This window comes from Cryphonectria parasitica (assembly GCF_011745365.1).
Source record: "Cryphonectria parasitica EP155 unplaced genomic scaffold M406scaffold_7, whole genome shotgun sequence".
In the NCBI taxonomy this organism is placed as follows: domain Eukaryota; kingdom Fungi; phylum Ascomycota; class Sordariomycetes; order Diaporthales; family Cryphonectriaceae; genus Cryphonectria; species Cryphonectria parasitica.
Window position 1 is genome coordinate 502223 of NW_024468915.1, and position 26371 is coordinate 528593.

General features: G+C 54.0%; 9 protein-coding genes and 1 non-coding gene across 10 annotated transcripts; 5 read left to right on the forward strand and 5 right to left on the reverse strand.

Annotated features, from left to right (window-relative positions):
* Positions 1-932: 932 nt before the first annotated feature.
* On the forward strand, positions 933-2917 carry M406DRAFT_63189 (uncharacterized protein; the record flags this gene model as incomplete). The annotated part of the gene is made up of 8 exons (XM_040924819.1): positions 933-996; positions 1070-1267; positions 1342-1489; positions 1586-1598; positions 1658-1984; positions 2066-2355; positions 2448-2625; positions 2696-2917. The coding sequence occupies 8 exons, from the start codon at positions 933-935 to the stop codon at positions 2915-2917; spliced, it is 1440 nt and encodes a 479-aa protein (XP_040773177.1).
* A 1969-nt stretch (positions 2918-4886) lies between these two features.
* Positions 4887-4983, reverse strand: M406DRAFT_t105. The gene has a single exon. It is a non-coding gene; the product is annotated as a tRNA-Leu (tRNA).
* Positions 4984-6471: 1488 nt separating this feature from the next.
* Positions 6472-7202, forward strand: M406DRAFT_341467 (uncharacterized protein; the record flags this gene model as incomplete). The annotated part of the gene is made up of 3 exons (XM_040921666.1): positions 6472-6549; positions 6658-6786; positions 6864-7202. 3 exons carry the CDS (start codon positions 6472-6474, stop codon positions 7200-7202), a joined length of 546 nt encoding a protein of 181 aa, XP_040773178.1.
* Positions 7203-7848: 646 nt separating this feature from the next.
* On the reverse strand, positions 7849-8434 carry M406DRAFT_242662 (uncharacterized protein; the record flags this gene model as incomplete). The annotated part of the gene is made up of 2 exons (XM_040916181.1): positions 7849-8258; positions 8359-8434. Coding segments are annotated over 2 exons (486 nt in total), but the record flags the coding sequence as incomplete, so codon positions are not given.
* A 1035-nt stretch (positions 8435-9469) lies between these two features.
* Positions 9470-12777, forward strand: M406DRAFT_107789 (uncharacterized protein; the record flags this gene model as incomplete). Its single annotated transcript, XM_040915267.1, has 3 exons — positions 9470-9548; positions 9697-12317; positions 12402-12777. 3 exons carry the CDS (start codon positions 9470-9472, stop codon positions 12585-12587), a joined length of 2886 nt encoding a protein of 961 aa, XP_040773180.1. The 3' UTR covers positions 12588-12777.
* A 19-nt stretch (positions 12778-12796) lies between these two features.
* On the reverse strand, positions 12797-14807 carry M406DRAFT_347407 (DUF185-domain-containing protein). The gene is made up of 4 exons (XM_040922288.1): positions 14451-14807; positions 13571-14345; positions 13327-13522; positions 12797-13231 (listed from the first exon to the last, which is right to left on the reverse strand). The coding sequence occupies exons 1-4, from the start codon at positions 14779-14781 to the stop codon at positions 13007-13009; spliced, it is 1527 nt and encodes a 508-aa protein (XP_040773181.1). The 5' UTR covers positions 14782-14807; the 3' UTR covers positions 12797-13006.
* A 335-nt stretch (positions 14808-15142) lies between these two features.
* M406DRAFT_293843 (PALP-domain-containing protein) lies at positions 15143-17245 on the forward strand. Its single transcript, XM_040919103.1, has 2 exons — positions 15143-15534; positions 15568-17245. Exons 1-2 carry the CDS (start codon positions 15351-15353, stop codon positions 16776-16778), a joined length of 1395 nt encoding a protein of 464 aa, XP_040773182.1. The 5' UTR covers positions 15143-15350; the 3' UTR covers positions 16779-17245.
* Positions 17246-17250: 5 nt separating this feature from the next.
* On the reverse strand, positions 17251-18443 carry M406DRAFT_332590 (transcription elongation factor; the record flags this gene model as incomplete). Its single annotated transcript, XM_040920763.1, has 3 exons — positions 17251-17259; positions 17350-18105; positions 18309-18443. 3 exons carry the CDS (start codon positions 18441-18443, stop codon positions 17251-17253), a joined length of 900 nt encoding a protein of 299 aa, XP_040773183.1.
* A 1805-nt stretch (positions 18444-20248) lies between these two features.
* On the forward strand, positions 20249-22396 carry M406DRAFT_63194 (uncharacterized protein; the record flags this gene model as incomplete). Its single annotated transcript, XM_040924820.1, has 5 exons — positions 20249-20504; positions 20570-20637; positions 20696-21271; positions 21347-22208; positions 22290-22396. 5 exons carry the CDS (start codon positions 20249-20251, stop codon positions 22394-22396), a joined length of 1869 nt encoding a protein of 622 aa, XP_040773184.1.
* Positions 22397-22884: 488 nt separating this feature from the next.
* Positions 22885-24602, reverse strand: M406DRAFT_347409 (uncharacterized protein; the record flags this gene model as incomplete). The annotated part of the gene is made up of 3 exons (XM_040922289.1): positions 24073-24602; positions 23002-23662; positions 22885-22919 (listed from the first exon to the last, which is right to left on the reverse strand). Exons 1-3 carry the CDS (start codon positions 24193-24195, stop codon positions 22885-22887), a joined length of 819 nt encoding a protein of 272 aa, XP_040773185.1. The 5' UTR covers positions 24196-24602.
* Between the last annotated feature and the right edge of the window lie 1769 nt (positions 24603-26371).

The window sequence follows — 26371 nt, forward strand, 5'->3', positions numbered from 1 at the left end:
GGCGGCGGCGTGATGGCATCAATCACGCCTGGGTTGGTGGTGGTGGCGGCGCCGGCGACGGGGTCCTTGGTAAATTGTTTGCTTCTGACTTTACTTGACAGCTTGCGAAGTAACGTCCATTTGCGCATGATAGAAATGTCGTTGTCCACAAAAAGTATTTTTGACTTTACAGGTCGTGATCGCTTGTATTGCTACTGGGATGACGTGCCGCTTGTTTAAGTTGTAGCCTTAAGAAGTTCCCTTGGCCTTGCGCCACGACTCAGACCCTGAATAATGAACGCACGCAGGAAGTGCTAAGTAATACGGGTGGACTGTATGTTTCTTTTACAAATCAGCAGCATCCTAGATAACGACATTGCACCGACGGGGTGGGCGGGGTGTCGCAGATAGGAAAGAGGGCGACACCCGATGCCCAGCAGCGAGGTATGGCGCAAGCAGCTCTGCATACTTCATCATCTCAGCAAGGTTTCCAAGGCCCCACGCCTCGCCGCAAACCCACCCGGACCTGCTAAACATACGCGCTCCTCTGATTGAACTTGGCGAGGATTCCCGAAACAAATGGCAGCCAGGTGGAGAAGTTCTGACAGCAATTTTCGTCGTTCACTCTGTGTAGGTCTGCAGTATACGGCGTGTCGGTGGCACACCATCGACGCTCGTATGGCGCAATATCGATCCCCCCGCTAGGAAGCACGCCTTCCAAGACGTCCCAAACGGTAGCTACCCTTGGCGACTTGCCGGAGACACGGAGAATGATGATCATCGGGCCGGTAGGATATTCGATTTTCGGGTGTGCTAAAATATAGTTAGGAGGAGTTGTTTGATGCTTTCGAGTCTTTGTGAAAGGTTGAACACAAATCTCAACCTACAGCCCTGGTAGGAAAACACACACACACAACGCGTGCGGCAAGGCTACCTGAATCCTTTCCAGCAAGATGGCTACCCAGAATGGCGAGAAAAAGCAAAAGCGTCTCATCGTGAACGCTTTTGTGGAGATGTGTAAGTACCTATCGACATGCTTACCTGTCGTCTTCCGAGTGGAGGTAATCCGCCATACTGACAAGGGCTTCAGGCAGTGGACATCAGTCTCCAGGCCTCTGGAGACATCCAGAGGACCAGTCCTGGAAGTTCACAGACGTCGATCACTGGGTCGAATTGGCCAAGCTGCTCGAGCAGGCCAAGTTCCATGGCATCTTCATAGCCGACGTCTTGGGAGGATACGATGTGTATAAGGGATCCCTTGATCCAGCAGTTATCACCGGCGCTCAGTGTAAGTTTTATGTCCCATTCAAGAGGTCTAGAAGGTGTCTAGCGATCGAGAGAGGCTGAATTATGAGGATGCAGGGCCTGTCAATGAGCCGCTGTCCGTTGTGTCGGCAATGGCTGCTGCAACAAGCAACATCGGCTTCGGCGTGACTGTTTCCACAACTTATGAGCAGCCTTATCATCTTGCTCGGCGACTGAGCACGGTGGACCACTTGACAAAGGGCCGGTGAGTATGATCGGGAATTCCCCCCGTGTTTCCTTTCTTCTTCCTATCCTCCTCATTTTGAGAATCATGTAGGACTGAAATATTTCTTTAACCCAGACTCGGCTGGAATGTAAGCTGATCTATTTGAGATAACCACTTGGGGAATTATTGGCTGATTGATGAGAAAAGATTGTCACGAGCTATCTGGACTCGGCTGCTCGGAACATGGGCCGCGCAGAGCAGCCACAGCACGATGATCGATATGCGCAGGCCGAGGAGTACATGACCGTGATGTACAAGCTATTCCAGTCCTCCTGGCGGGATGATGCCGTGGTCCTTGACCGTGAGAAGGGTGTTTACACCTCACCAGACCGCGTACGGCCCATCGATCACAATGGCAAGTTCTTCACTGTGCCTGGCCCGCATATCGTCCAGCCGAGCCCTCAACGCACCCCCCTCCTACTCCAGGCAGGGACTTCGAAGCAAGGCAAGATTTTTGCCGCGCAACATGCCGAGGTCAGTCCCCTCACACCGAGATGCTCATTTGCCAGTACGATGAAGCCTTGATGCTAAAATAGAAAACGAAAATGACCGCAGGCCATTTTTACTTCCGCACACAGCCCTCAAGTGTGCGCAAAGAGCATCGCCGAGGTGCGAAAGATGGCGCAGGAGGAATATGGCCGGAACCCGGACAACATTAAAGTCCTCGCTCTTGTGACGCCCATTCTTGGGAGGACGGAAGAAGAGGCTCAGGCCAAGCTGAAGGACTACAGGCAATACGCATCCACTGAAGGTGCCCTGGCTCTCTTCGCTGGCTGGACTGGGATCGATTTGAGCAAGTACGGTGACGATGAGGAACTTCGGCAGGTGGAAAGCAACGCCGTTCGGTAAGTGATACAACAACTTGCAACTCATCACACATCGCAACCACTCGATAGCGATGCGGAACTCGCACACTGACAGACAAAACCCTTCTCAGGTCCACCGTCGAGGGATACGCCAAGTTTGCTCCCGAAAACTCCAAATGGACCAAGCACACGGTAGCGGAGCATGTCGCCTTAGGAGGAAACGGCCCGATCATGGTCGGAACCCCTGCCCAGGTGGCCGACAATCTGCAGAAATGGGTCGACGAGGCAGATGTTGATGGATTCAACTTTGTGAGTGAAACATTTCCGGCCAGACTCATGGCGACTGTTGCTCGAGGCAGTTTTATTAACAGATGTCAAGGCCTATGCGCTGTTTCCTGGCTCGTTCAAGGACATCATCGAGCTCTTGCTGCCGGAGCTTAAGGCTAGGGGACTGTTCTGGGACGGGTATGTCGAGGGTGGGACATACCGGGAGAACTTTTATGGTATCAAGGGCCAGAAGGTGCCTCTGGACGAGCACGTGGCATCAAAGTACCATTGGAAGGCTGGAGTCCCTGCTAGCGAGGCAGTGATCCCTGAGTGAAGCAGATGGAAGCATGGTCTCAAAGAGGATAAGGCCGTGCCGTTTTCCTCACCTGTAGTGATAGGATAGGATAAAATTACGAGACTCAGCTACTCAAGGATGCTAGCACACAACTGGTGAATTACACACTCTCGAGTGCTTACTTTTTTCACTGCTATTGCTCCCCATGGTCCTCGATGAATTATACTGACCGTATAGGCCTAGATTTGCGTAGCCCAGTTCGATTTGATTTCATGGAGATGCTTAAATTGCTTACTTGCTCGACACGAGGGCCGTCTCGAGCTTTCGAAAGACGTTGACGATTTTAAAGAGTGAGAGATTTGCCAAATGAGACCTTTGTTGGGTCGGACCACGCTCATCCGTGCTGTATCTGTATAAACGAAGCAGTAGATGTGCTATTTTGACCGAGCTGCTGGGGAGCCATTGTCATCATCGCCATTTCGTAGCATAATTATAGCCACGAGGCAGTTCGAGTACTCATCGGCAACTGGTCGTATGACTACGCACAAGACATTGTTCTAGAAGATTGATTCGATTCAAAGTGAGAGAAAGCATGAGATCGGGTTAGCGCCTCTGAACCATTTGGCCGTGCCCTTGCTCAGGGATTGGACGAAGATGGCCGTTTATCTCTTCCTGTGTCATCACAATGCTCGCGTCAGAGGTCTTGATCCGTTTCAGTCCTACCATGGCAGCGCCAATAACGTGGCGGCGAGGTGGGAGTGTGCGGAAACGGTGGCGGTCAGAACAAGAAGGGAAGAAAAGAAAAGAAAATAAAAAATACAAGGTGACATTTTCACTGGCGAGCCATGAGACTCACCTTGAAGCATGACAATTAGTAATCGGAATCACAACCAATAAGCCGTTGGAAGGCGAGAATCTGACCACGCATGCATCATCATGGCCCCCAACCCGCTTCCGTTGTTCCGTAACAGCAGCTTATTATTGACTTGGATATGCAGAGTGTCGGAAACCTGGGGCGGTGAATCAAGGAGCAACAGTTCCAGGACAACTAGGTAGCTGAAGGATTCAACTATTACTACTACTGTGCGAGGATTCCCAGAAGACATTTGTCACAGGTCTGCGAATTCATCCGGCTTATTGGCCTTGCAAGTCGTGACCTGATTCCCTGGCGAGTAAATTGCAATAATCTACTTTGGCCTTTTTCCTTCATATGGGATCGTTAGTGCAGAATGAATGAGAGGTGACGTTTACGCTCATTACAAATAAACTAGAGAGGATGTGGGTTGAGGCATCCTGCATAGAATTGAAGAACACCCACTGAGTGAATCTGTCAGCAGTCTAGACCTATAATAATCATCTCGTCAATGAGAAACTGGCCCTTGCTTCATACAATGAGTTCGAACTACTAATGACCACTACTGCAGTGCCGAGCATTAGGTCCTGCATGGGTTCGAGGATGGAAATTGCTCCCAGGTCTTGTTCCTTTGATCAATCGTCCTGAGCCGTAAGGAATGGCTGCTGATTAGTATATTTTCCGGTTGTAACGGATATGCCGACACGGGTACTGCTCACTAAGATGTACGTATGCGTTTAACGATACTACAATCAGCGCAGATTACGCTATGCAGAGGGTCGGAGGTGCTGGCCGCTGTGCATGAAATTCCTTAGCAATTTAGGCTGGCTCAGACATTGAAATACTCAGACTGTTATCTGCCCAAATAGTCGATGGCATCCATCTTCAGTACAGGCAGCGAGTATCCTGCAGAAACCTTAACATTACTAAATCCCGGAATTTGAATTTTATTTGCCACCACATGCAGCGTCCGGTGCCGATTTTGTACCGGCGTAATTGAAGATAGGTTGGGAATGACGGAACGTCCCTGGATTATGATTTGCAGTAATAATAAAGTAGTTCTTTAAATAAAAAGGGTCGATAAGAGAAAACAATGCCCTTGTCAAATAAACAAAATAAAAATAAACTTTCGCAAATTAACAAAAGAAAATGTTTTGATCAGACTGGGACTCGAACCCAGGAGGATTGCTCCATCAGGAAGTTGTGTTAAGCTGACCTTAACCTGACGCCATAACCGCTCGGCCATCTGACCATGCTTCGATTTGCAAAAATGTCATTCATGTAGTTCGTGCCTTTGGTGTGGGGCATCTGGACCTGTGTGGTCGGCCGGATGAGAGCAGAGAAGCGGGATGTGTGCCCAGATGGCAGCGTGGTTTCACCTACACGTCGGAGATTGCGCGAACGGACTCACTTGATCGGCCATGACAAAGATTTAATTTCTCTATGAGAATCAAATGCAAGTCTTGCTCCTGGCACCTTTTGTACGGAAACGCGCATGGAAATTTACATGCCGAAATTTAATTAATGGCCGCGTGGCTGAATGTTATGATCTTGGCATGGGGTCCCAAGCCCAGGGTTAGGAGCTTGTATAAGTCTAGGTGTACCAAATGATCATGCTGGGAGAGTTTTGACCAATTTCAGGCCGAATTGATGTCAGCAGACTATCGCAAGTGATACATGGTGCGCTGCTGTATTGAGGACTCATTAACAACGGTAGACAGGGCTACTGGCAGAATGTCTTACTTAAGGTACATCTGAAGGGATGTGAGTTGAAACACCTGTACGGGCGAGACAACCCTGAAGGCGTCGCGATAGGATGACCGTAAGCCTGTAATTGTCCACTGCTCGATACAGCTGCGCTCACGTAACCTATCTCACATGCCGAATCATCTTCGAGGTGATTTATACTCGTGCCAGTGGAATGCTGGGAGGCTAGACAAGGCCACAAAGCCAGTCTTTCCTCCCGTCAGCCACAAGAACACGGCTGGCGACTGGCACGAACAATCTGAAGACTGGCACGAAAAACCCGTAACAAAAGCGTCAATCAAAAATCTCAGGTGGAGAGATCATTGAGGCTGAGCAGTAAGAAAATAGTCAAAGAAGAAGGGGATATCCAACACGACAGAGAATACCGAGACAGAGCGCTTGTTCAGTGACCGGCGGTGCAGCAAGCCGTTGTGGGTGTTACCGGATCACTGTCGCAGCACGGTTTCATATCCGTTCGAGACATGAACGATTGGGCAAGGTTCCGTCATTGGGGGTCGTCCAAATGGGTGACGAGTCGCCCGGTGCACAGCCCAGCCAGCACCCGCTCCCCCCCTGTGTTGGCCTCCCAATTATCGTATTATTCGCTGGTGAACACGGCGTTAGACAGCCACCCTGTCCCTTCGTCGCCTGGGCTGGTCGAAGAAGGGACGACATCGTAAATTGTGGCCGTCCGTCTCATGCTTTCCCAATAAAGTGGACGGCTTGGCATTTTGCTTCCCTTTCCTCCTTTTTCTGCTTCAATTTTTCTTGACGGTTGAATCAACGAACTGCCTGTTGTCTCTCTTTTACATCTTCTTTTCATTCGTGTCGACCACGAACATATCCATCGTTGCTTTGCAAACCTTTGACCCTGGAACCCGCTTGTGGCCCTTGAGCTGAACGCCACACACGCACACACACACACGTAATCCACCAGAGTCGTGTGCACTGGACACATTCATTATTCAAAATGGACGCACCAACTTTGGTACAGATGCAGGTCAGAGCGACAGATGTTCCTGAAGGCTTTGTGGAGGAGAATGGACGTTTAGTTCCCTTTTGGTATTCGAGGGCAAGTGACCCAGCCCTTTTTATTTGTGAAGAGCGCACTCTCAACGAGGCTTGGCTCGGACTACCGAGAGCAAAAAAAGAAATGAAAAGCTGACCATGTCATACACAGACGGGCCTCATCATCAAATGGTCAGTCTTTCTTGGCCTCATCGTCATCCTAGCGGTGTACTCGACGGTCGGCTATATGCACGCCAAGAGGAGGATAAGAAAGGGCCTCCCACCATTGGCATACCATAGGGTACGTGGCTCCGAAGCCTCACCAACGCCTCTCTCTCTCCTCCTCTGTCTGCCTCGTCGTATTGACCATTCCTCTAGTGGCTCATCTCTCGCGCCGAACTGGCACGCGTCGATCCGCGCTACGCCTACCCGCAGTCCTCCTACACAACCTACCGGCCTGATTACCAGGGGCAGTATTACAACATGCAGCCTAACATGCCGCCGCCACCGCCCATGTACGATCCTGCCGGCCGTCCGCCCATCTATGATGGTCCTGTAGGAGGCACTAAGACGGCCCCCTCGCAGTGGACGCAAGGACCGACGCCCCGCCCCGCGGACGAGGAGTACGGCTCTCCCGAGGGGCCCCCGCCTGCGCATACCGCAGCCTCGCCTGTTGCGCCGCAGGGCACAGGGTCTTCGAATCCTTACCGGCTGTAAAAGGGGAGGGGCGGGAGGAGTTGGTGGCTGACAAAGAGCATCTAGATGCATGCACCTATGTGGCCCCAAGATGGATGAGGCTTACTGAGCTGGCCGTGACGAGCATAAGGCTGAGGGGGTCTGACAAATAGACCCAAAGTATTGCACACTGATTTTGAGCGGATCGAAAGTCGATCAATCACCAAGCACAAGCTTCTTTTTTCCCTGGAGGAATTGTAGAGCAGTCTGTACTATTAGCCAGACAACATAACTTGAATTAATGCTCGAAGAAAAAGAAAAGAAAAAAAGAAGAAAAAAACTGATCATATCTCTCGCTTCTGCGCCTTTGCCTCCTAAGTATGTATTTCAGAAAATCATCGCTTATACGTTGCTAGTCATGTAAGTCCTGTAAGCTTTCAATCGGGTATCATAAACATCTAGAGAATCGCCTCGCGTCCTTTGATCAATCAATGTCCATCGCGTCCGCATCATAGTCGGGAAGCATTGCATCCTGTGCAGGACCCGCCTCCGTGCTCGGCTGGGCCATTGGCTGGACCATCGCCTGGGCCGAAGGCCTGACTACCACAGGCGTCGCGAATGACTTCTTGGTGGGCAACGTCGTCGTGGTTGTCGTTGTGGTTGTCGGGCTCTGTCCCCGCTGCTCGGCCTGCTTCTGCCTCACCCTTGCACGTGCCTCGAGAACCGCCTTGCGAACGCTGTCCTGGTCCTCTGGCACGGTGATGGAGCTGGGGCCGTCCGAGTACAGGACCAGCTGCATGCCGGCTAGCTCCCCGTCCTTGTTCGGAAGGATGGGCCTGGGCACGGGGATGCGGTTTGCGCGCAGGTGCTTCTCGATATCGGGCAGGAAGACGAGGCGACCCTGTTCGGGCTCGGACTCGTTGTCAGAGGAGATCTCGTCATCCAGGTTATAAATGTAGACCTTGTGTTTCGTGTCGTCGAGCTGCATGTGCTCCTCCTCTAGAGAGGGAAGACCAGCGGCTGCGGCATCGCTGGCAGCCAGAGAGGGTCCTGGCGGTGGCTGCTCGACGGGAACATAGAGTCTGGAGCCATTTTGTTCTGCGATGATGTCAGAGAGCCGACAAGAACGAGACGCGACTAGGATTCGCAAGGATGAAGGAAAGGGAGAAAGGATCAAAAGGGAAAAAGGAGGCCATACCTATGTTCAACAAACTCATGCGCTTGGTCAGCCTCTCGTTGTTGGCATCCTGACTGTCTGCCTTTCTTTTTCGGCGCATACGTGGTGGCGGATGCTGCTGCGGCTGCAAGTGCTGATGCTGTTGTTGGTTTTCTAACGAGCTGCCGGTAGTGGGTGCAGTCGCTAGGGTTGGATAATACCCCTCCATGTTCTGGTATGGGGTGGAGATGTAGGTGGCAGGCATGTGTGTTTGGGGCTGACCAAGCATCATCTTCCCACAGTGATCCCTTCAACAAATCTGATTTGCTTTTTTCCCCTTTCCTTTCTTCTTCTCCCTTCCTCTCTTACTGCATATGCAGTCAGCGGGTTACGGTTACCCCTTCCAATCGGACAGACCATCAATTAGTCGAGGGGAGAAAAAAAGGGGGGGTCAGCAGAAACCTTTGAGTCAAGCAAGACACACAAGGTTCTGCCTCCTCTTCGGCGTGGGATTCTGTTCGGATTGGTGGTCAAGCGTGTCTGTTCCGTGCTCCGTGGCCAGGGCTTCTGTGGATCGAGACTGAGGGACCTGCGTTTATTTGTGGTTTTTTTTTTTTTGTTTCAAGGGTCTCTGGAGGAGGGATCGATGCAATTGATGCAGAAGCGAATTCGTGGTCTGAGGCTCAGTGGTGGAGGTGCTCCTGCTGCTACTGTTTCCTGGCCAGGGTCGAATTTGGGGAGTGCCGAGCTGAGGCTGACGGAGAGGAACTGGGTGCCTTTTGTAGGGTCCTTGACTCATCCCAGCAGCAATTCCAGAAAGCTCTACAGGGCTATAGAATCCGCCCCAGGGACCGATCTCGACACCCCGCGTCCACCCTCGAGCTACCCTTTGTCACTGCCCAGCCGAGCAATCTGCCCCACCAACAACATCTCTATCAGCAGCCATAATACTCCTCGTCCTTCTCCTCCTGCCGGCACTACTAATACCACCATCGCCGCCACCACTACTATCAGCGCCAGCAAAGTCGCACCATTGCTGCTACCATCGTCGAGAATTGGATTGCTGGCCAGATCGAGAGCGATCTTGCCAACTAGATACTCCATTCGAAACTTCTCGCAACGACGGTCAACCCCGCCAACCCCTCTGCCCAACATGTACGAGGGCAAGTGGACCGCCCTCACGGTCCGCAAGACCTTTCTTGAGTACTTTGCCGAGAGAGGACACACAATAGGTACGATAACATCCAGAACATGATTGCAAATTTCTCTCTCGTCAGGGAATTCTTTGCAAACACAGAGTGCTTCAATGGAGTGCCATGTGTATGTGTGTGCGCGTGTGTAGAACTGAGTCATCGAGTTGACGGCTTGTCCATCTTACAGTGCCCTCCTCCTCCGTCGTCCCTCACAATGACCCGACCCTCCTCTTCACAAATGCCGGGATGAACCAGTTCAAGCCCATTTTCCTCGGCACGGTCAACAAGTCCGACGACATGGCCTCTCTCAAGCGCGCTACCGATACGCAGAAGTGTATCCGCGCGGGCGGGAAGCATAACGACCTCGACGATGTCGGCAAGGACTCCTACCACCACACTTTTTTCGAGATGCTGGGCAATTGGTCCTTTGGAGACTACTTCAAGAAGGAGGCCATCAGCATGTCGTGGGAGCTGCTGACAAAGGTCTACGGACTGGATCCCTCCAGACTCTATGTCACATATTTCGAGGGCAACCCCGCCATGGGTCTGGACCCCGATCTGGAGGCCAAGGAGCTGTGGCAGTCTGTGGGCGTGGCGGACGACCACATCCTGCCAGGCAACATGAAGGACAACTTCTGGGAGATGGGCGACCAGGGCCCATGCGGTCCTTGTAGTGAGGTGCACTACGATAAGGTCGGCGGCCGCAATGCCGCGCACCTTGTCAACCAGGACGATCCCTTGGTGGTGGAGATCTGGAACAACGTGTTCATCCAGTTCGACAGGCAAAAGGACAAGTCCCTGAAGTCGCTCCCTGCCAAGCACATCGATACCGGCATGGGCTACGAGCGTCTCGTCTCCGCGCTGCAGGACAAGGAATCCAACTACGCCACCGACGTGTTCACCCCGCTGTTCAACAAGATACAAGAGGTCACCAATGCTCGTCCATACACCGACAAGTATGGTAAAGACGATGCTGACGGTGTAGACACGGCGTACCGTGTGGTGGCCGATCACATCAGGCTGCTTACCTTTTCCATGGCAGACGGGGCGGTCCCGAACAATGAAGGAAGAGGCTACGTGGTGCGCAGAGTGCTCCGGAGAGGTTCGCGGTATGCTCGCAAGTACTTCAACGTGGAGATCGGGTCCTTCTTCTCCAAGATCCTGCCTGCGCTCGTCGAGCAGATGGGCGAGCAGTTCCCCGAGATCGTCAAGAAGCAGAAGGATATCGCTGAGATTCTTGACGAGGAGGAGGAGGCCTTCGCGAAGACCCTCGATCGCGGCGAGAAGCAGTTCGAAAAGTTCGTTGCGGATGTGCAAAAGAAGGGCGAGAAGAAGTTGTCTGGCCTGCAGGTCTGGAGATTATACGACACGTATGGTTTCCCTGAGGACTTGACCAAGCTGATGAGCGAGGAGCGCGGCATGGAACCTACGGATGAGGATGATATTTCCAAGGCGAGGGAAGAGGCGCGCGAGGCTAGTAAGAAGGTCAAGGATAAGGCTCAGGAGTTCCCCAAGTTGAACGTGCACCAGATTGCGGAGCTGGAGAACCAACACAAGATACCAAGACCAGACTCGGAGCCAAAATACGGAAAGGGCGATATCACCGCGAACATTCAGCTGATCTTCACGGGCGAGAAGTTTGTCGAATCGTCTAAGGATATACCGGTGGAGACCCCTCTCGGCCTCATACTCGACAAGACCAACTTCTACGCTGAGTCTGGTGGCCAGATCGCGGACAAGGGTCGGATCCTTGTGGACGACGACGTTGCCGAGTTCAAGGTCGAGGACGTGCAGGAGTATGGAGGCTACGTCGTGCATATTGGTTACTTTGCCCATGGCTCGTTGAGCTCGGGCGATAAGGTGATCTGCGAATACGACGAGCTGCGACGGCAGCCCATTCGCAACAACCACACCGGCACGCACATCCTCAACCACTCTCTGCGCGAGGTGCTGGGTGACGACGTCAACCAGAAGGGCTCGCTCGTCGATGAAGACAAGCTGCGCTTCGACTTCTCGCACAAGACAGGCGTGACGAACGAGGAGCTGAAGAAGATCGAGGACCTGTCCAACGCGTACATCAAGCAGAATGCCCAGGTCTATTACAAGGACGTGGAGCTCGACGCCGCCCGAGAGATTGAGGGTGTGCGTGCCGTGTTCGGTGAGACATATCCCAACCCTGTGCGTGTGGTCTCGGTCGGCATCGACGTGGACATGCTCCTCGAGAACCCCAAGAACCCCGAATGGCGCAAGGTGAGCGTCGAGTTTTGCGGCGGTACTCACGTCGACCAGACTGGCATCATCAAGGACATGGTGGTCGTGGAGGAGAGCGGTATTGCCAAGGGCATCAGGCGAATGGTCGCATACACGGGCGACGCCGCACATGAGGTACAGCGGCTCGCCAAGGAGTTTGCCAACAGGCTGCAGGAGCTCGAGAAGCTGCCCTTTGGCCCCGAGAAGGAAGAGCAGGTCAAGCGGACGGGCGTCGAGCTGGGCCAGCTGACGCTCTCGGTGCTGGAGAAGGAAGACCTGAGGCAGACGTTCGCCAAGATCCAAAAGACAGTCGTGGACGAGCAGAAGAAGCGCCAGAAGGCGGAGAGCAAGACGGCGCTGGACACGGTGACGAGCCACTTCTCCAAGCCGGAGAACAAGAACAGCAAGTGGTTTGTCGGCCAGCTGCCCATCAGCGCCAACATGAAGGCCATCTCGGATGTCATGGCGCACTTCAAGAGCAAGGACAAGACCAAGAGCGTCTATGTCTTTGGAGGCAGCAAGGAGGGCGGTGTTGTGCATGGCGTTTATGTCGGCACTGTAAGTCATTTTCGTCACTGTTTTTTCAAATACACACAAACAAAGAGAAAGACCCCATCCGTACTAATCGACCTGTGATGACAGGACCTCGCCTCCAAGGGCATCACCGCCGAGAAGTGGTCCACCACCGTCTCGGAGGTCATCGGCGGCAAGGCGGGCGGTAAGGAGCCGACGCGCCAGGGCTCGGGCACCCAGCCCGAGAGGATCGAGGAGGCGGTCGCGACGGCGGAGAAGTGGCTGACCGAGGAGATGGAGAAGCTGAAGATCTGATTTTTTTTTTCTTTCTCTTCGGTTATTCCATAAAAAAAAAGGAAGGGAAAAAAAGGGGGAGGGGGGGGGGGTTGCAATTGAAACCAGGAGAGAAAAGAATGAAAGGAGGACACATCAAATGTATGGCATGGTGGGAAATTGGTGGTATCATAGGGAGCTCTATAGATGTTGCGCTTATCGGTTCACAACGTATCATATATGAATATCTTGGATGTGTAATTTTGTGAAATTTTTCTAGGCCATGCGTGGTATGCATCACCTGGTCTATCCAAACAGCGTCTACGATGCGAGGCAAAGAAAAAAAAGCGTCATAAGGGGTATCATGTTCCTCTCTTTCCCTGTCTCTTTTACCATGAGTTCCGAAAGAAAACCAGCGTTGCACACGTCTCCCTCCTATCCACACGTCTTGTGGTTTTTATTTACATCTTCCTATAATTCCACGTCATCATGACGCTGGCATTCTTGTACCAGCTGAGCAGCGGGTTCTCGCCGTTCCGGGTCTCGCAGTCCTCGACAAAGGCCCAGCTGCGCATAAAATCCTCGTGCGACCAGACGCGACTCAGTTTGCCCGTGATGGAGCGGTACACGGCTTCCATGGTGGTGAAGTCGGTAGGAAACATGATGTCGAAGTAGCCTTGATGGACCTAATCCCGCCACCACGCTCCAGTTAGTTTCTTTCGTTGTAGGGCCATCAAGCCTCAGGGGGGACAGAAGGGGAAGAAAGGAAAACAAGACTTACCAGAGGTGTGCTGACCGGCACAGGGGTCCGCTGGTACCTGGTCTGCACAATGGGAGCATTCAGCCCCTTGATGGCATCCGGCAGGGAGTGAAAGTCGCTGGTGACCAGCTGGTGGTTTGGGAAGTACTGGTCCAGCACCTCGAAGAATGCCATCAGACGGGTGGGAATGTACTCGGGTTCCGACAGGTCGTCGCCACTCCTGCGCCTCAGGCCCTCTCGCGCCCTCCGCAGGCCACTCGCCCACAACGGCTCCTGTTTGGGAATGCCGCGGCCGGAGCGGCTGTGATAAGGGAGGGGATAGATGCCCTCTGTGGCGATGTGACGGAGGCGCAGGAAGCGTGCGATGGTGGGGTCGGTCACGGGCGAGAAGAACTCGTAAAAGTCGCCCTCTTCGTCGATGAGTACTGTGCCCTGCAGAGGCTCCTCGGTAGCAAGGTCATAGCGAAGCACGTCGTGAGCAAAGTTGTCGAAGACCTCAAAGGCCAGGAAGAAGCAGGGCTCGGGCACACGATCGCGCCAGTCGAAGATGGACCTGTTGATGATGTCGACCTTGCCCCTGTGGCCTCTGGACTCGGCGGTAGCAGCCAGGGAGGCCTGCTGGACGCCGGCGAGGTTGCTCGAGATCTCGATAATCCTGTACCGCGTTCGCTCGTAGACCTCGGGCTCGACATCGCGGATGTAGTCCAAGATGTTCAGCATCAACGTGCCCCTGCCCGCGCCCATCTCGTATATGATCAGATCGTGGTAGGGGAAGCTGGTGTGCTTATAGTTCTCGCAGAGGTAGCGGGCGATGGCCTCGCCATAGTAAGGGCGGAACAGCTCGGTGGGCGTGTACCAGAGCTGGCGGGTTTCGGAGGGGTTGTCGACGTCAAGGGCGTCCTCGAACTCAGTGTAGCGCCGCGAGAGGAGGGAGTGGAACTCGAGCTCGTCACGTATGAGGGGGAAGTCGAAAGGCTCGCCTGGTGTAAAGATGACGACCTGTTTGGAGAAGTAGCCGTAGTGGGGGTTGTAGAGGCTGTCTGTTGACGTCTCTCTCCTGTCAGCAAAGAGACACTGGCATGTATCGAGCCACACGAGGACGTGATGGGTGACTGGGCGAGTAAGTAACTGAGTGACTGACTAACCTTCGATGAAATCTCGCATCAACATCTTGACCCTCCTCGGCCTTTCAGTGGACCTTCTCAGCTCCCTCGAGGTGACGAGGGGATACCGCTGCGCCTCCTCTGACCTGTCCTTGGGGAGCACATGGTTCCTCTGCTGCCACCCGCGCTCCTTCTCTGCCGTCGAGATGGGGGGACCTCTGCCACTCCCAGAAGACAAGGCACGCGACTGTTGGAGCTGGCGGCCGTGATGAAGGGCGGCTGCGAGATTGGAGAGGTTTCGACGGGCGTGGCAGGCAGGGTGACGGTGACGAAAGAGCTGTCTGAACAGCTGGGTCACTATGGGCGAGTCCATATGTGGCGGTGAGGGTGAGGGTGGTGAGGGGAAGGTGAGAAGGAGAAGAAGGGAGAGGAGGAGGACAGTATATGAGAGGTCGGTTGGTGGTTGTAGTACTTTGGTTCTAAAGCAGTTGGAGCTCTCCCACAAGAACGGTACAGTAGAGGGTCCACTGAGACAAAAGATGGTGGGGAGGGGCACATCATTGGTCAGAGCTCTGAGACCCGACCCCTCCAACCGGGATCAGCATGTACCACTGAGTGACTCGTACTACACTACGTAGTTAGTAGCTGCACAAGTATTTCAGACTCGAGGCTTGAAGCTTTTTCCTGTGCATGACATCAATGCTCAGTAGATGAGATCTTACAAGGTCAATACAATTATTTTCTCCATCGCTTCTTTTTGAATTTTCCCAAATTGTGTACTTATTTTCTTTAAGACGGATTCTGGAAATAAAAAGAATAAAGTCTGGCTGATATAGAAAGAAGAACAGCGAGGAGAAGGAAAAGAGGAAAAGAAAGGAAGAAAAGCACAACACCACCACGATGTTATGAAGAGATTGTTGAAGGCATATTAGCAAACCTACCATGACTCTCAGCAGCCACCTAAGCGACCACTCCAGGGTCTATGGCACCGCCGCCCTCACCATCACCTTTCTCGCTGGCATCCTCGTCACCCTCGGCTTCAAGGACCTGTACCCAGACCTTGAGAGGCGGTACAGATCCTCCACCAAGAAAGGCAGCGCAGCTCACACCAGGGCCAGCACCAACCGTCGTTACTCCGTCGGGTCGATACTCACCTCAGACCCGCGTCGCAGCAGCCTCTTCTTTGGCCCACCGCTCCAGCTCGAAGACCACGAGTCCGACGATGGCCTCGTAGGCGATCCCGCCAGCGCAGGCGCCCCCGTCGTCTCAGAAGGCATCGAGTCCACCATCGGCCACACGCCCCTCATCCGCCTCAAAGCCCTATCCCGGCTCACAGGACGCACGATCCTCGCCAAGGCCGAGTTCCTCAATGGCTGCGGCGGCTCCCCCAAGGACCGCGTCGCCCTGTCCATGATCCTCGCCGCCGAGAAACAAGGCCTGCTGGTCCCAGGCCGCGGCGACACCATCTACGAGGGCACCGTCGGCAGCACGGGCATCTCGCTGGCCACCCTGGCCCGTGCCCGCGGCTACCGCTGCCACATCTGCATGCCCGCCGATGTGGCCATCGAGAAGTCTGACTTGCTGCGCCAGCTCGGCGCCGAGGTCGAGCGTGTCGAGCTCGCACCCATCACCAGCCCGGCTCACTTTGTCAACCTGGCGCGGAGGCGCGCGCGCGAGCACGCCACCCTGCACCGCGACGACGGCAGCGTCGGCTTCTTTGCTGATCAGTTCGAGAGCCCTGCGAACTGGGGCGCCCACCTGCACTCCACGGGACCTGAGATCTTCGCCCAGACCGGTGGGGACATTGCTGCCTTCGTTGCCGGCGCCGGCACGGGGGGTACCATCTCCGGCATCGCGCGGTATCTCAAGGAGGTCGCAGGGCTTGGTGATGATGTCAAGGTGGTCCTCGCCGACCCTCAGGGCAGCGGGTTATATAACAAGGTCAAGTACGGCGTCATGTACTCGCCCACAGAGAAGGAGGGCACGAGGCGGCGGCAGCAGGTCGACACCATCGTCGAGGGGATCGGCATCACGCGCATCACGGAGAACTTCGAGGCGGGCCGGGAGCTGATCGACGATGCGGTCAAGGTGACGGATGACCAGGCGTGCAGGATGGCGCGGTGGTTGGTGGAGAACGAGGGTGTGTTTGCTGGGAGCAGCAGTGCTGTCAACCTGGTGGCCGCCGTGGTCACGGCCATGAAGCTGCCCGAGGGCAGCCAGGTGGTCACCATCCTGTGCGATTCCGGCCAGAGGCACCTGAGCAAGTTCTACAAGCGGATCGCGGACATGGGACTGGAGGAACAGCACGAGTCTCTAGATTTGTTTGCCCTGCTCGGTATCGAGAAGACGGGTACGTCCATGACCAAATAGGACCTCCTCGTCGAGGGGTCTAACTCTCTCCCTCAATCGCATAACCTCTCTTCAGAAATGAAGATCGCAGAAAGTTGAAATAAAAAAATCTATGAAGAGAAAAGTGCATAAGTGCATAACCCTCCAGGCTCATGACAAACCTCGTGGCTACCCTCCCGAGTGGACGTGAGAGGACGACGTTACATGGTCGCGCAATCACAGAAAAAGTGAACAATTTCACTCGTGCAGAAGTCAAATACCCCCCCCCCCCCCCTGCTGGATGTCCCAGCTATCCTGCTCCCTCCCTTTGTCCATTACGCCGCCAACACCTTCTTTTTGATTGAATTTTCTCGACGAGGCGAATATCAGAAATGTCCGACAGAGAGATGTGGGGGAGAGCTGAATCAGGGCCAGGGCCCAGAACAATGTTCTCGCAACCACAACCAGCTCTGTGGAAGCAGCAATTTCGCACACAAAAGCTTGCCTGCGCTTCTCAGGAGAACTGAATCCGGGTGGGAAAGAAAAAAGAAAACCCAAATAGTTAGCACGATAAGCATTCAACGGACGCTCCAAGTTCGGTTAGATGACATACCTTCCAGCGGTTACCGCAATTCAGACACTCGCAGAACGTGGTCATGGGCTCATCAGCGCTGCGGGTCTGGGCCTGCGTGTAGCTGACCTTCTTCTGGCCGCACTTGCCGCACGTGAGGGCATCGCTGATACTCTTCTCGGGCTGGGCCACCTGCGCATTGTTAAGATTCTCCTTCTCCAAGGCCTTGTCGCGCTCCTTGTGCTCCTGGCTCTTGAGCTCGTCCTGGGTCATCTTGATGAAGTCGGTAGCGGCAATCTCGCCCAGCCGCACCTTGCGGCGCAGCTCCGTATTGCTCTTGACCTTGAGGTTCTGGAACAGAGACCTCATCTTGGCCCGGTACTCGGCGTTCTCGCCGCCAAAGTGCTTGAAGGCGGCGGCCTCGACTTCGACCGCCTTGGCCAACACCGTCTCGACAGAGTCAGGATTCTGATAGCAGATGCCATTGTACATGACGATGATGCAGTTGTTGCGGACAAGGGAATCGGTCACGTCGGTCTTGGGGTTGTCGACCCTGTGGTTGCGCTTCTCGGCATCACCCTGGTATGGTTTGCTCGCAGAGGGAGTGGGAGGAGGAGCGGGCGAGGCGGTAGTAGACGGGGTGCTGGTGCGAGTAGGAACCGAGGGTATGCCCTTGTGCTTCTTGCTCTGAACGGCCTGCTTCCACTTGTCGACAACCCGCTTGGCGGCGCCCCGGATCTCCTCGGCCACGCTCGGATCATGGCGGAGCTTCCCGATGTGCTGACCTGCCTTGGTAGACTGTTGTCGTCAAGAGAGACGCACAGAGAGAGAAAGTCAGCAGCTGCATCCAAGTACAGTGCAGGGATTCGGGGTGGGCAATGCGAGGTGAGGGCGATGTGAGGGCCTGGAAGAAAATGGGATGCGCCGCGATTTTGAGGGGGATTGGTTGGCGATCCTCTCTGGGGATTCGCTCTCGAGGTTCATAAGTAGCCCAGGCTTACCCGGAGGACATCCTCGCTAGGGGAATCTGCCTTCTCGAGGCCCTTAAGGATCGCGACGATGGTGGAGGGAGGCTCTTTCTTCTGGAGGGCTAGCTTCAGATTGTCGATCTGATCCTTGAGCTTCTTCTGATCCATCTTGACGGCTTCTCGAGAGTGACGTGGTGGTATTGGGATTATGGATGCGACAGCTGCGCGGCGCAAGAGATAGCTGAAGCGGGGTGTGGTGACGAATTGGGGACCGCTCGGCGCAGATCGAGATGGGCCTCAAGGAGGGGACAGTTGCGGGGTGAGCTGGTTCGCGAGTGGAGCCGGCGAAACGCAAAGGAACGTCTCTAGAGGAGACTGTCGACGCTACTGTGCGATGTAGAGACGTCGAGAGGAGGGCGTCGAGGCGTGGTGGTAGGGTGAATTGGTGAGGAGGGGGAGGGAACAAACAGATCTGGAGAAAGTTGGATGGCTTGGCTCTAGAAGCCCGATCAGATATGATGCGGATCTATAAGAAAGGGAGACAGGGATGTATCGCAGCTGGCACGTGCGTTGGACAAGGAACATACATGGACAGGGAACGATGCACCCCAGAAAGAGTGCTAGCGCGCCTTGCCCACCTATTGTAGATCTCTCCTTAGGGTATCAGTACATTGCAGAAAGAAGAAACAACAAAAATCAGGCCAAAACTATTGTTTCTATTTGTCTTCTTTTTTTCTTTCCCAATTCTGTTCTTTCGTTCTTAGAATAAAATTTTCCCCCTCTTTCCTTCTCCTTCTCACTTTCTCTACTTACCTTTCCTGCTATTTCTTGCCTCGATTGACCATGAATAGGGTTTTACACGTAGCAAACATGCAGAGGCCATCATTTTCAATTTTGAACAAGCTTACTCAATTCATTTTGCATACAGACGCAACACAAACTCGAGTGTGATGTCATTCTGATGAATGGTGTAGTTTATGTTGAGATATACCATCGCACCAGCAAACTGCTGTCCTCTCCGACATCAAAGCAGAAGTTCAACCTCCTACTGATTCGAAGAGGATCCACAAACAGAGAGACTCATTCCATTTTATAGGAAACACTCAAATAACCCGTTCTGGGGAGAACGAATTACCTCATACATATTCCCTACTCGAAGATATGCACGACATGACCTGCACATGGATGGCATTAAAATACTTGGTAGGGGAGCTAAGATCCTTGAGAGATCGGGCCACCTTGAGGCTCGGACGCTGCTAGGAGACATGCAACCCAGTAGCGAAAGTCTTTCTAGAAGAGCAGCTCAACCCGTCAGCCTACCCTCAACACGGCACCGAGACTAAACCCGCCCAGAAACAGAACTCCAGGAGGTGTCCAAAAGTAGGTGACTGGCCACGGAGTAGAGAGGCGCATGAGGATGTCGTCATTACCAGCTCGGGACTCAAAATGGTTTGCGAGATGCGGATGCCACATCCTATGGGCACACTGATGGGCTCAAGGTAGACTGCCATACTATTGTGTAGTGACAGGTACCAATTGCTATGGTGTTGATGTGGTTCAAAGCTGCAAGGCCTAAAGTTTCATTAGTGGGTCAGGCGTAGGACCCTGACAAACCTTCCAATCAGGATAGGCCAATTCCAGACCTGGCGTGTTCTGGAAATAGGGGCAGCCACTGTACTAGTAGCTGCATACCGTGGTAGTACTGGCAGCTGACGCCTAACCACCCCTGTGGCCCCTGGACCTGCCGCCAAGCCGCATACAGCCGCATTTCGCTACTGCTGCCAGGGACTGTTGTACTGCTAAACTTCGTATCCTGTCTTCACTTACGACGACCATGATCCACACCTCCCTCACTATGGCACAGGTATAAGAACTACACCTAGATCTCTCAGGACCTTCACGATCGCCACGATCGCCAGCCATGACCTGAGTTATCTGTGCTTGTGTCTTCCCAAATCCGCCGCCACTCCGCCATGAGCCCACTCTCCTTTCTCCGGAGTGTCTACACTCTCGACACCCTCGACACCCGGTTCACCACGTCCTCCACCTCCTCGTATCGGACCGTCATAGACTCACGCGGCGACTCAGGAGCGAGGGGTGCACAAAAGGAGAAGGTTTCCAGCAGGGCGTCTCCAGCAAGATGGAAAACGCCAGAGTTCTACCTCTATTACCTCGTCTTCGCCATTTGCGTGCCCTTGATGATCTGGATTCCATATACCGTGTCAAGACGTATGCGATCCCACCTCAGCTTGGACTTTCTTTTTTCTTCGGGACCGCTAACAGGCTGGCGAAAGCTTCCGACCCGAGATACCATAAATATGAACCTTGGCTGACTCAGGGATGGATACTTGGCCGGAAGATTGTAAGCTGCTGTTCTTCTTTACACCCTCGAGGCTAGGGCTGACAGTCTGTCACATCAGGACAATACCGATGCGCAGTATTATAACTTTCGAAAGAACATCCCGTACATGACGCTCCTCCTCATTTTCCATCCTCTCTGCAGAAAAGCATGGAACAAGTTCTACCGCCCCCTGCCTCCGGGCAAGACGCCGCTCGACACAGCAGAAGCCAGGCTCGAGCAGCGCGCTTCCTTCGACTACGCCTTTGCTTTGGTCTTCCTGGCCGCTCTCCATGGATTCTCCATGTTCAAGGTGCTGGCGATTCTATATCTCAATTATAACATGGCGACGAACCTACCGAGGAGCTGGGTCCCCACCGCGACGTGGGTGTTCAATATTGGTGTATTGTTCGCCAACGAGTTGTGCGACGGCTACAGCTATAGAGACGCTGCGGCCCTGCTGTCGGGCACCTCGCCATATCTAGTGAGGACATCGCCCGTGGAGGGCACGCTGATGGCCTGGGGCGCCTGGATGGACAGCTGGGGCGGCATCATGTCGCGGTGGGAGATCTTGTTCAACATCACGGTTCTCCGGCTGATCAGCTTCAATATGGATTACTATTGGAGTCTGAATTACCGGAGCGCAAGCCCCATCGAGGTACGTGCCCTCCCAAACAACGCCTTTTCGGCGGCTGCCGAGAATACTGAGACACAAAAAACTGACAAGCCTAAGAAGAAACAACTCGACCCCACGGCCCTCTCGGAGCGTGACCGGGTCAACATACCGGCGGCTGCTCGCGATTTCACGTTTCGAAACTACCTCGCCTACGCCGTATACGCACCGCTCTACCTTACAGGGCCCATTCTCACCTTCAACGACTACATCTCTCAGCTGCGGTTCCGGCCGCTCAGTATCGAAACACCACGCACGGCACGGTATGCTGTGCGCTTCCTCCTCTGTCTGCTCTGCATGGAAGCTCTACTGCACACCGTCTACGTCGGGGCCATCACCAAGGCCGGCCCAGACTGGGCGTCGTACACCCCTGCGCAGCTGAGCCTGCTTAGCTATCACAACCTCATCATCATCTGGCTGAAGCTGCTCATCCCGTGGCGGCTCTTCCGGCTGTGGTCGCTCCTGGACGGGATCGACCCGCCCGAGAACATGGTGCGCTGCGTGAGCGACAACTTCAGTGTCCTGTCCTTCTGGCGAGGGTGGCACCGCAGTTACAACAAGTGGCTGGTGCGATACCTCTGGATCCCGCTGGGCGGCGCCGACTTCCGAACGGCCGCCTCGGCTGTGAAGTCCGCGATCAAGTATCTCATGATCTTCACATTTGTCGCACTATGGCACGATATCAAGCTCAGGCTGCTGCTGTGGGCGTGGCTGATCGTGCTGTTCATCCTCCCCGAGGTCCTCGCGAACCTGGCGTTCCCCAGGCGGAATTTTGAGGGGAGGGAGACGCAGTACCGGATGCTATGCTGTGTGGGCGCCGTGGGGAACATCCTCATGCTGATGGCTGGTAACCTTGTGGGCTTCGCGTTTGGGCTCGATGGGTTACAAAGCATTGTGAGGGGGATCTTCCAAGACTTTTCCGGTATGCAAACCTATCCAATCCCACCACTCCTTGCCCTGCTCCTACATGGGTCGTATGTATGGTCGGCTAACTCGCCTCTAGGTGTCATGTTCTTCATCACGGCATGTGCAACGCTTTTTGTAGGTGTTCAGGTCATGTTTGAGATTAGAGAATCGGAGCGGAGGAAGGGTGTGAACCTGAAATGTTGAAGACGGCACCCATCTATAGGCAGCAGTCACCGGCGATATGATATGGTTATTTTAAAAGAAAAAATAAGAAGAGGGGAAAAAAAACAAAAAGCTAACTTGGTCGTACGTCTTTGTGATTATCGTTCTACATATCGAGAGAACCCTATTCGCCATACCATGCTATGCCATGCCTGATGCAAACTTTCATGATGATATAGCCGTTGTGACATGAACCCGGGGTATATAATCAAGAACGGGTTTGAGAGAAAGGGAACAGATGCGCAAGAATTAAGACACGCGCGAGCCACTCCAAGATCGGCCCAAGATACCACATACTACATCATGCATCCATCATCCACTCTTTCCGTGCTCTCTCCATCTTCCCAGAGATGAAAATTATAAAATAAAAGAAATAAAAGAAATTCCTCTCGTCTTCCTCTAACTTTCTCTCTCCCTCTCTCCCTCCCTCATTCTTTTATTTTATCATAAATGATGCGGGCTCACACCGCTCACAGGGCTCTCGCTCTTCTGAGACACCTGTACCCTGGCCATCTCCACATCCGTATCACCATCCGCCTGCACAACCCTTCCCGTGCCGTCGTGACCGCGGCTGCCGAGGGGCTCACCAGCGAAGCGACCGTCCATACCAGCTTTATGCTCGGTAAGCCACAGCCTGAGGTGAATCAGGCCCTTGACGATGGCGAAGAGGACGACAGCGCCGACGGCGATGCAGATGATGTAGACGGCAGTGCGGGCGCTGCCCTGTGTCTGGATGTCGAGGAAGCTGTAGGTGTAGAAGTGCTTGGTGTAGTAGGTGACGTAGGCGAGGGAGAGGTACAGGGCGAGGACGAAGACGAGCCACCAGGCGTGGATCCAGGGCGGGGCCGGGGTGCGCGGCACGACGATCTCGAACAGGGCAAAGACGGAGTTGAGGGCGTGCTGGCTCAGGTTGCTGAAGGCGTCGAACTCGCGGGGGAACCAGTAGCCCGGGTAGATGATGGCCCAGTAGACGGCGGTGACGATGAACGGGTAGACGGTGATGGTGGTGTAGTAGAAGGCGTGGAGGGCCTGCAGGGGGCGGGGGAAACGGTCGAGGAGGGGACGTCCCGTGCGCGCGTAGGTGAGGGTGTGCACGGCGGCCGTGAGGTTGTAGAAGGCGAGACCCCAGTAGGTCAGGACGGTGAAGTAGGAGAACTCGTCGCCTGACACGGCGCACCCGCCCCAGGTGGCCTTGTGGGTGCAGTACCAGCCGACCTGGATGAGGTTGACGAGGATACCGTAGAAGCCCTGTGTGTTGTGCGTGAGAACAGAGTCAGCCCAATTCTGCCCCTCCTTAAGGCGCGTCGCGACGACGTCTCTTGACGACTCCTATCTGTCCATCATTATGCTCATGTGCCATCCATTGCCCCTGCTTCCCTGCCTCCCCGAGGCCATGCGCGGCTGGAGCGTGGAATGGAGAAGTAAGACTCCAAAGCGTTCGTGGCAAGCGGCCTGGAACGAAGTGCGGGATGGGTACTGTTTTCTTTTCTTTTTTCTTTTTTTCTGTCTTTGCCCACGGGCCACTTGTCGTTGGTGATGATCGACGTGATCCTCGTCGGGTCTGGTCTGGCCGGGCAAGACAACTCCATTCCTCCATCTGGGCAGAGACGCGGCAAGACATAGAAAAGAGACAAGGAATAGATGTAGTTCAAACTTACGAGAGTGGCGCGTATTGCGCACAGAGCATAAGGCGGCAGAAGCCAAGATGTCTCATAACGATGCGAAGGATCCCAAAGGTCCTTGCCGAACTTGAGGGGATTTTCTAATCGAAACTGCACCATCTTGAAACTTGCTTTTCCTTCTTCTGTTCTTGATCCTTCCTTTACTTGCTTTCTTTTTCTTTTTCTTCAAACACACCCCCTCAGACGCGCCGTTGGTGATTTAGGTGTGTCGTCGACCCTCCAAAAAATTCGTCCGCCCGTCGGACGCGGAGAGAGTGAGGCCAAAAGGCGGGCGCGGGAGTGGGGGGGGGGGGGCGAAAGGTTTGCGTCAACTGGGTGTTCTCAATTTCGTCCCAGATGCAGGTAGCCAAATGAGCGACTAGAAAAAAAAAATGTTGGATTAAAGAGAGAATTCTGGGGAAAGGTGCTTGAAGGGAAGGACGACGATCGAGATAAGTTGCCGTTCTACCCCTTGATGAGATGGACGATAAACTTTGGTAAATGATCCAAGGGTCCCTCTCACGAAGACTTGAGACGAAAATGCCAAGCCCCTGAGACGGTGCCTGGTTACGGCTGAGGGTGGGTGGGTGGAGGTGTTTTTGTGTGCAGAGCCGCTGCACGTAGGAGAGAGATAAAGAGAGCAAAGTGAGAAAAGAGAGAGAATGACGGCGTAAAGCCGAAGCAGGGGGACGAGTCAAGGCAGGAAAAGCGAAGGGGAAAACTGGGAAGAGAGGCAGAAAGAGGAAAAATTATGGATTTGGGTGACATGCAATATGCAGAGCGCTGGAGAAGAGTCGCAACATAAGAACAAGAACCCATGGGCATAATGACCAACGGAGATGGAGAATACGAAAACATGGCCTATTTTTCTTCTTCGGCGTTTTTCTTCTCTTTCCATCCCCTCTTAATTGAGTTTTCTTCTTCTTCAGCCTGTCGTGACCTAAACACCAAAGTTATCGCCCACTTTCCGAGACCTTGACTGATGAGGATAATGGCATCCACCTGGCGTCTGCTACATCCTAGTGTAAATGTAGTGTAGCGCACTAGATATCTACATGGATGCCACGCATTCGAGTGGTCGCGTGTGCGTGGCTACCAGAGCGGCAAGATCATCGAACCACGAGGGCAGCCAGACCAGATCAGGTCAGGCTCAGTTCCAACAGGACGGGACACGGGCCCTAAGAATGGGCCATTAAAAAGAAAATGAGGCAAGAGAAGTAAGAGGAACAAAGAAACAAGAGGGGAGAAGGGAAAAGGGACGGGACAGGGATCAAGACACGCGGCATGCCTTATCCGCCGATGTGCAGCATCTGCAGCAGCGGAACCACGCAACCAACGTAGGTCGGAGGGTGGGACAGGGCCACCAAGAAGCCTAAAGGGGCCCACACAAAACGGACAAGGCCGTCTTGACTATGCCGTGCCCTGCGCCTGCCATGTTCATGGCCCATGACCCATGCCCAACTCTTTGGAGAAGGTGCCAGTGGGAACAGACGAGCTCCTCTCCGCTCGGGGGTTTTTCTTTCTCCCCCCCTTCCTTCTGCCACGCGACGATGAGCCTGGGGCTAGCACCAAAACGAACAAGGCGTACAGAAGGGAACTGCAGGTCAGCAACAGGGCGGGGGCAGATGCACACACACAAACACACAGACATCCACCACCACCACCATCACCAACACCATCATCGCCTATCTTCCACTATGTATGTCATATACAGTATGTCGGCTTACACCCAGGTCCACACACCCACGCCTCTCTCTTGTGCCCCGCCCCATTCGCGTGGCACGAGCAGGGAGGGGGCGTCCCTTGACTGCAACCTCACCACGCCTTTCTTACTGGCGATCGAGGAAGGGCAGGTCGTGCGTACTTAAACATGGTGCAGATGAGGTCGAGAATGGCGCGACATGTTGGTGGTCATCAATGACCCCGCCAAAACGAGTCCACTCACCCCTCTTGCGACTTGCGACTTGCGGTGCAAAGCCGTCAGAGGGTCTTACGGGTCTGCCTTTCTTCTGGGCACTGTTCTGCTGCTGTCCTTGGCACTCGAGAACGAGAACAGCGTCGGTGGGAGTTAGTGCCGACCCCGTCCATGCGAGGGATTTGCGTATACATGGCGTATATCATACATGACACATATGTACGTGATGAGGAAATGATGAAGCGGCTGCTTACATATATGCCATGATAGTGTTGTTGTATCTCGGCTAGTAAGCAATCATCGGTACCGGAGCCGTGCTTTGCATCTCGTCAGGACGGCAGTCTGCTGGTCTGGACTAGCTAAGGCTGGGTGGGCAATGGC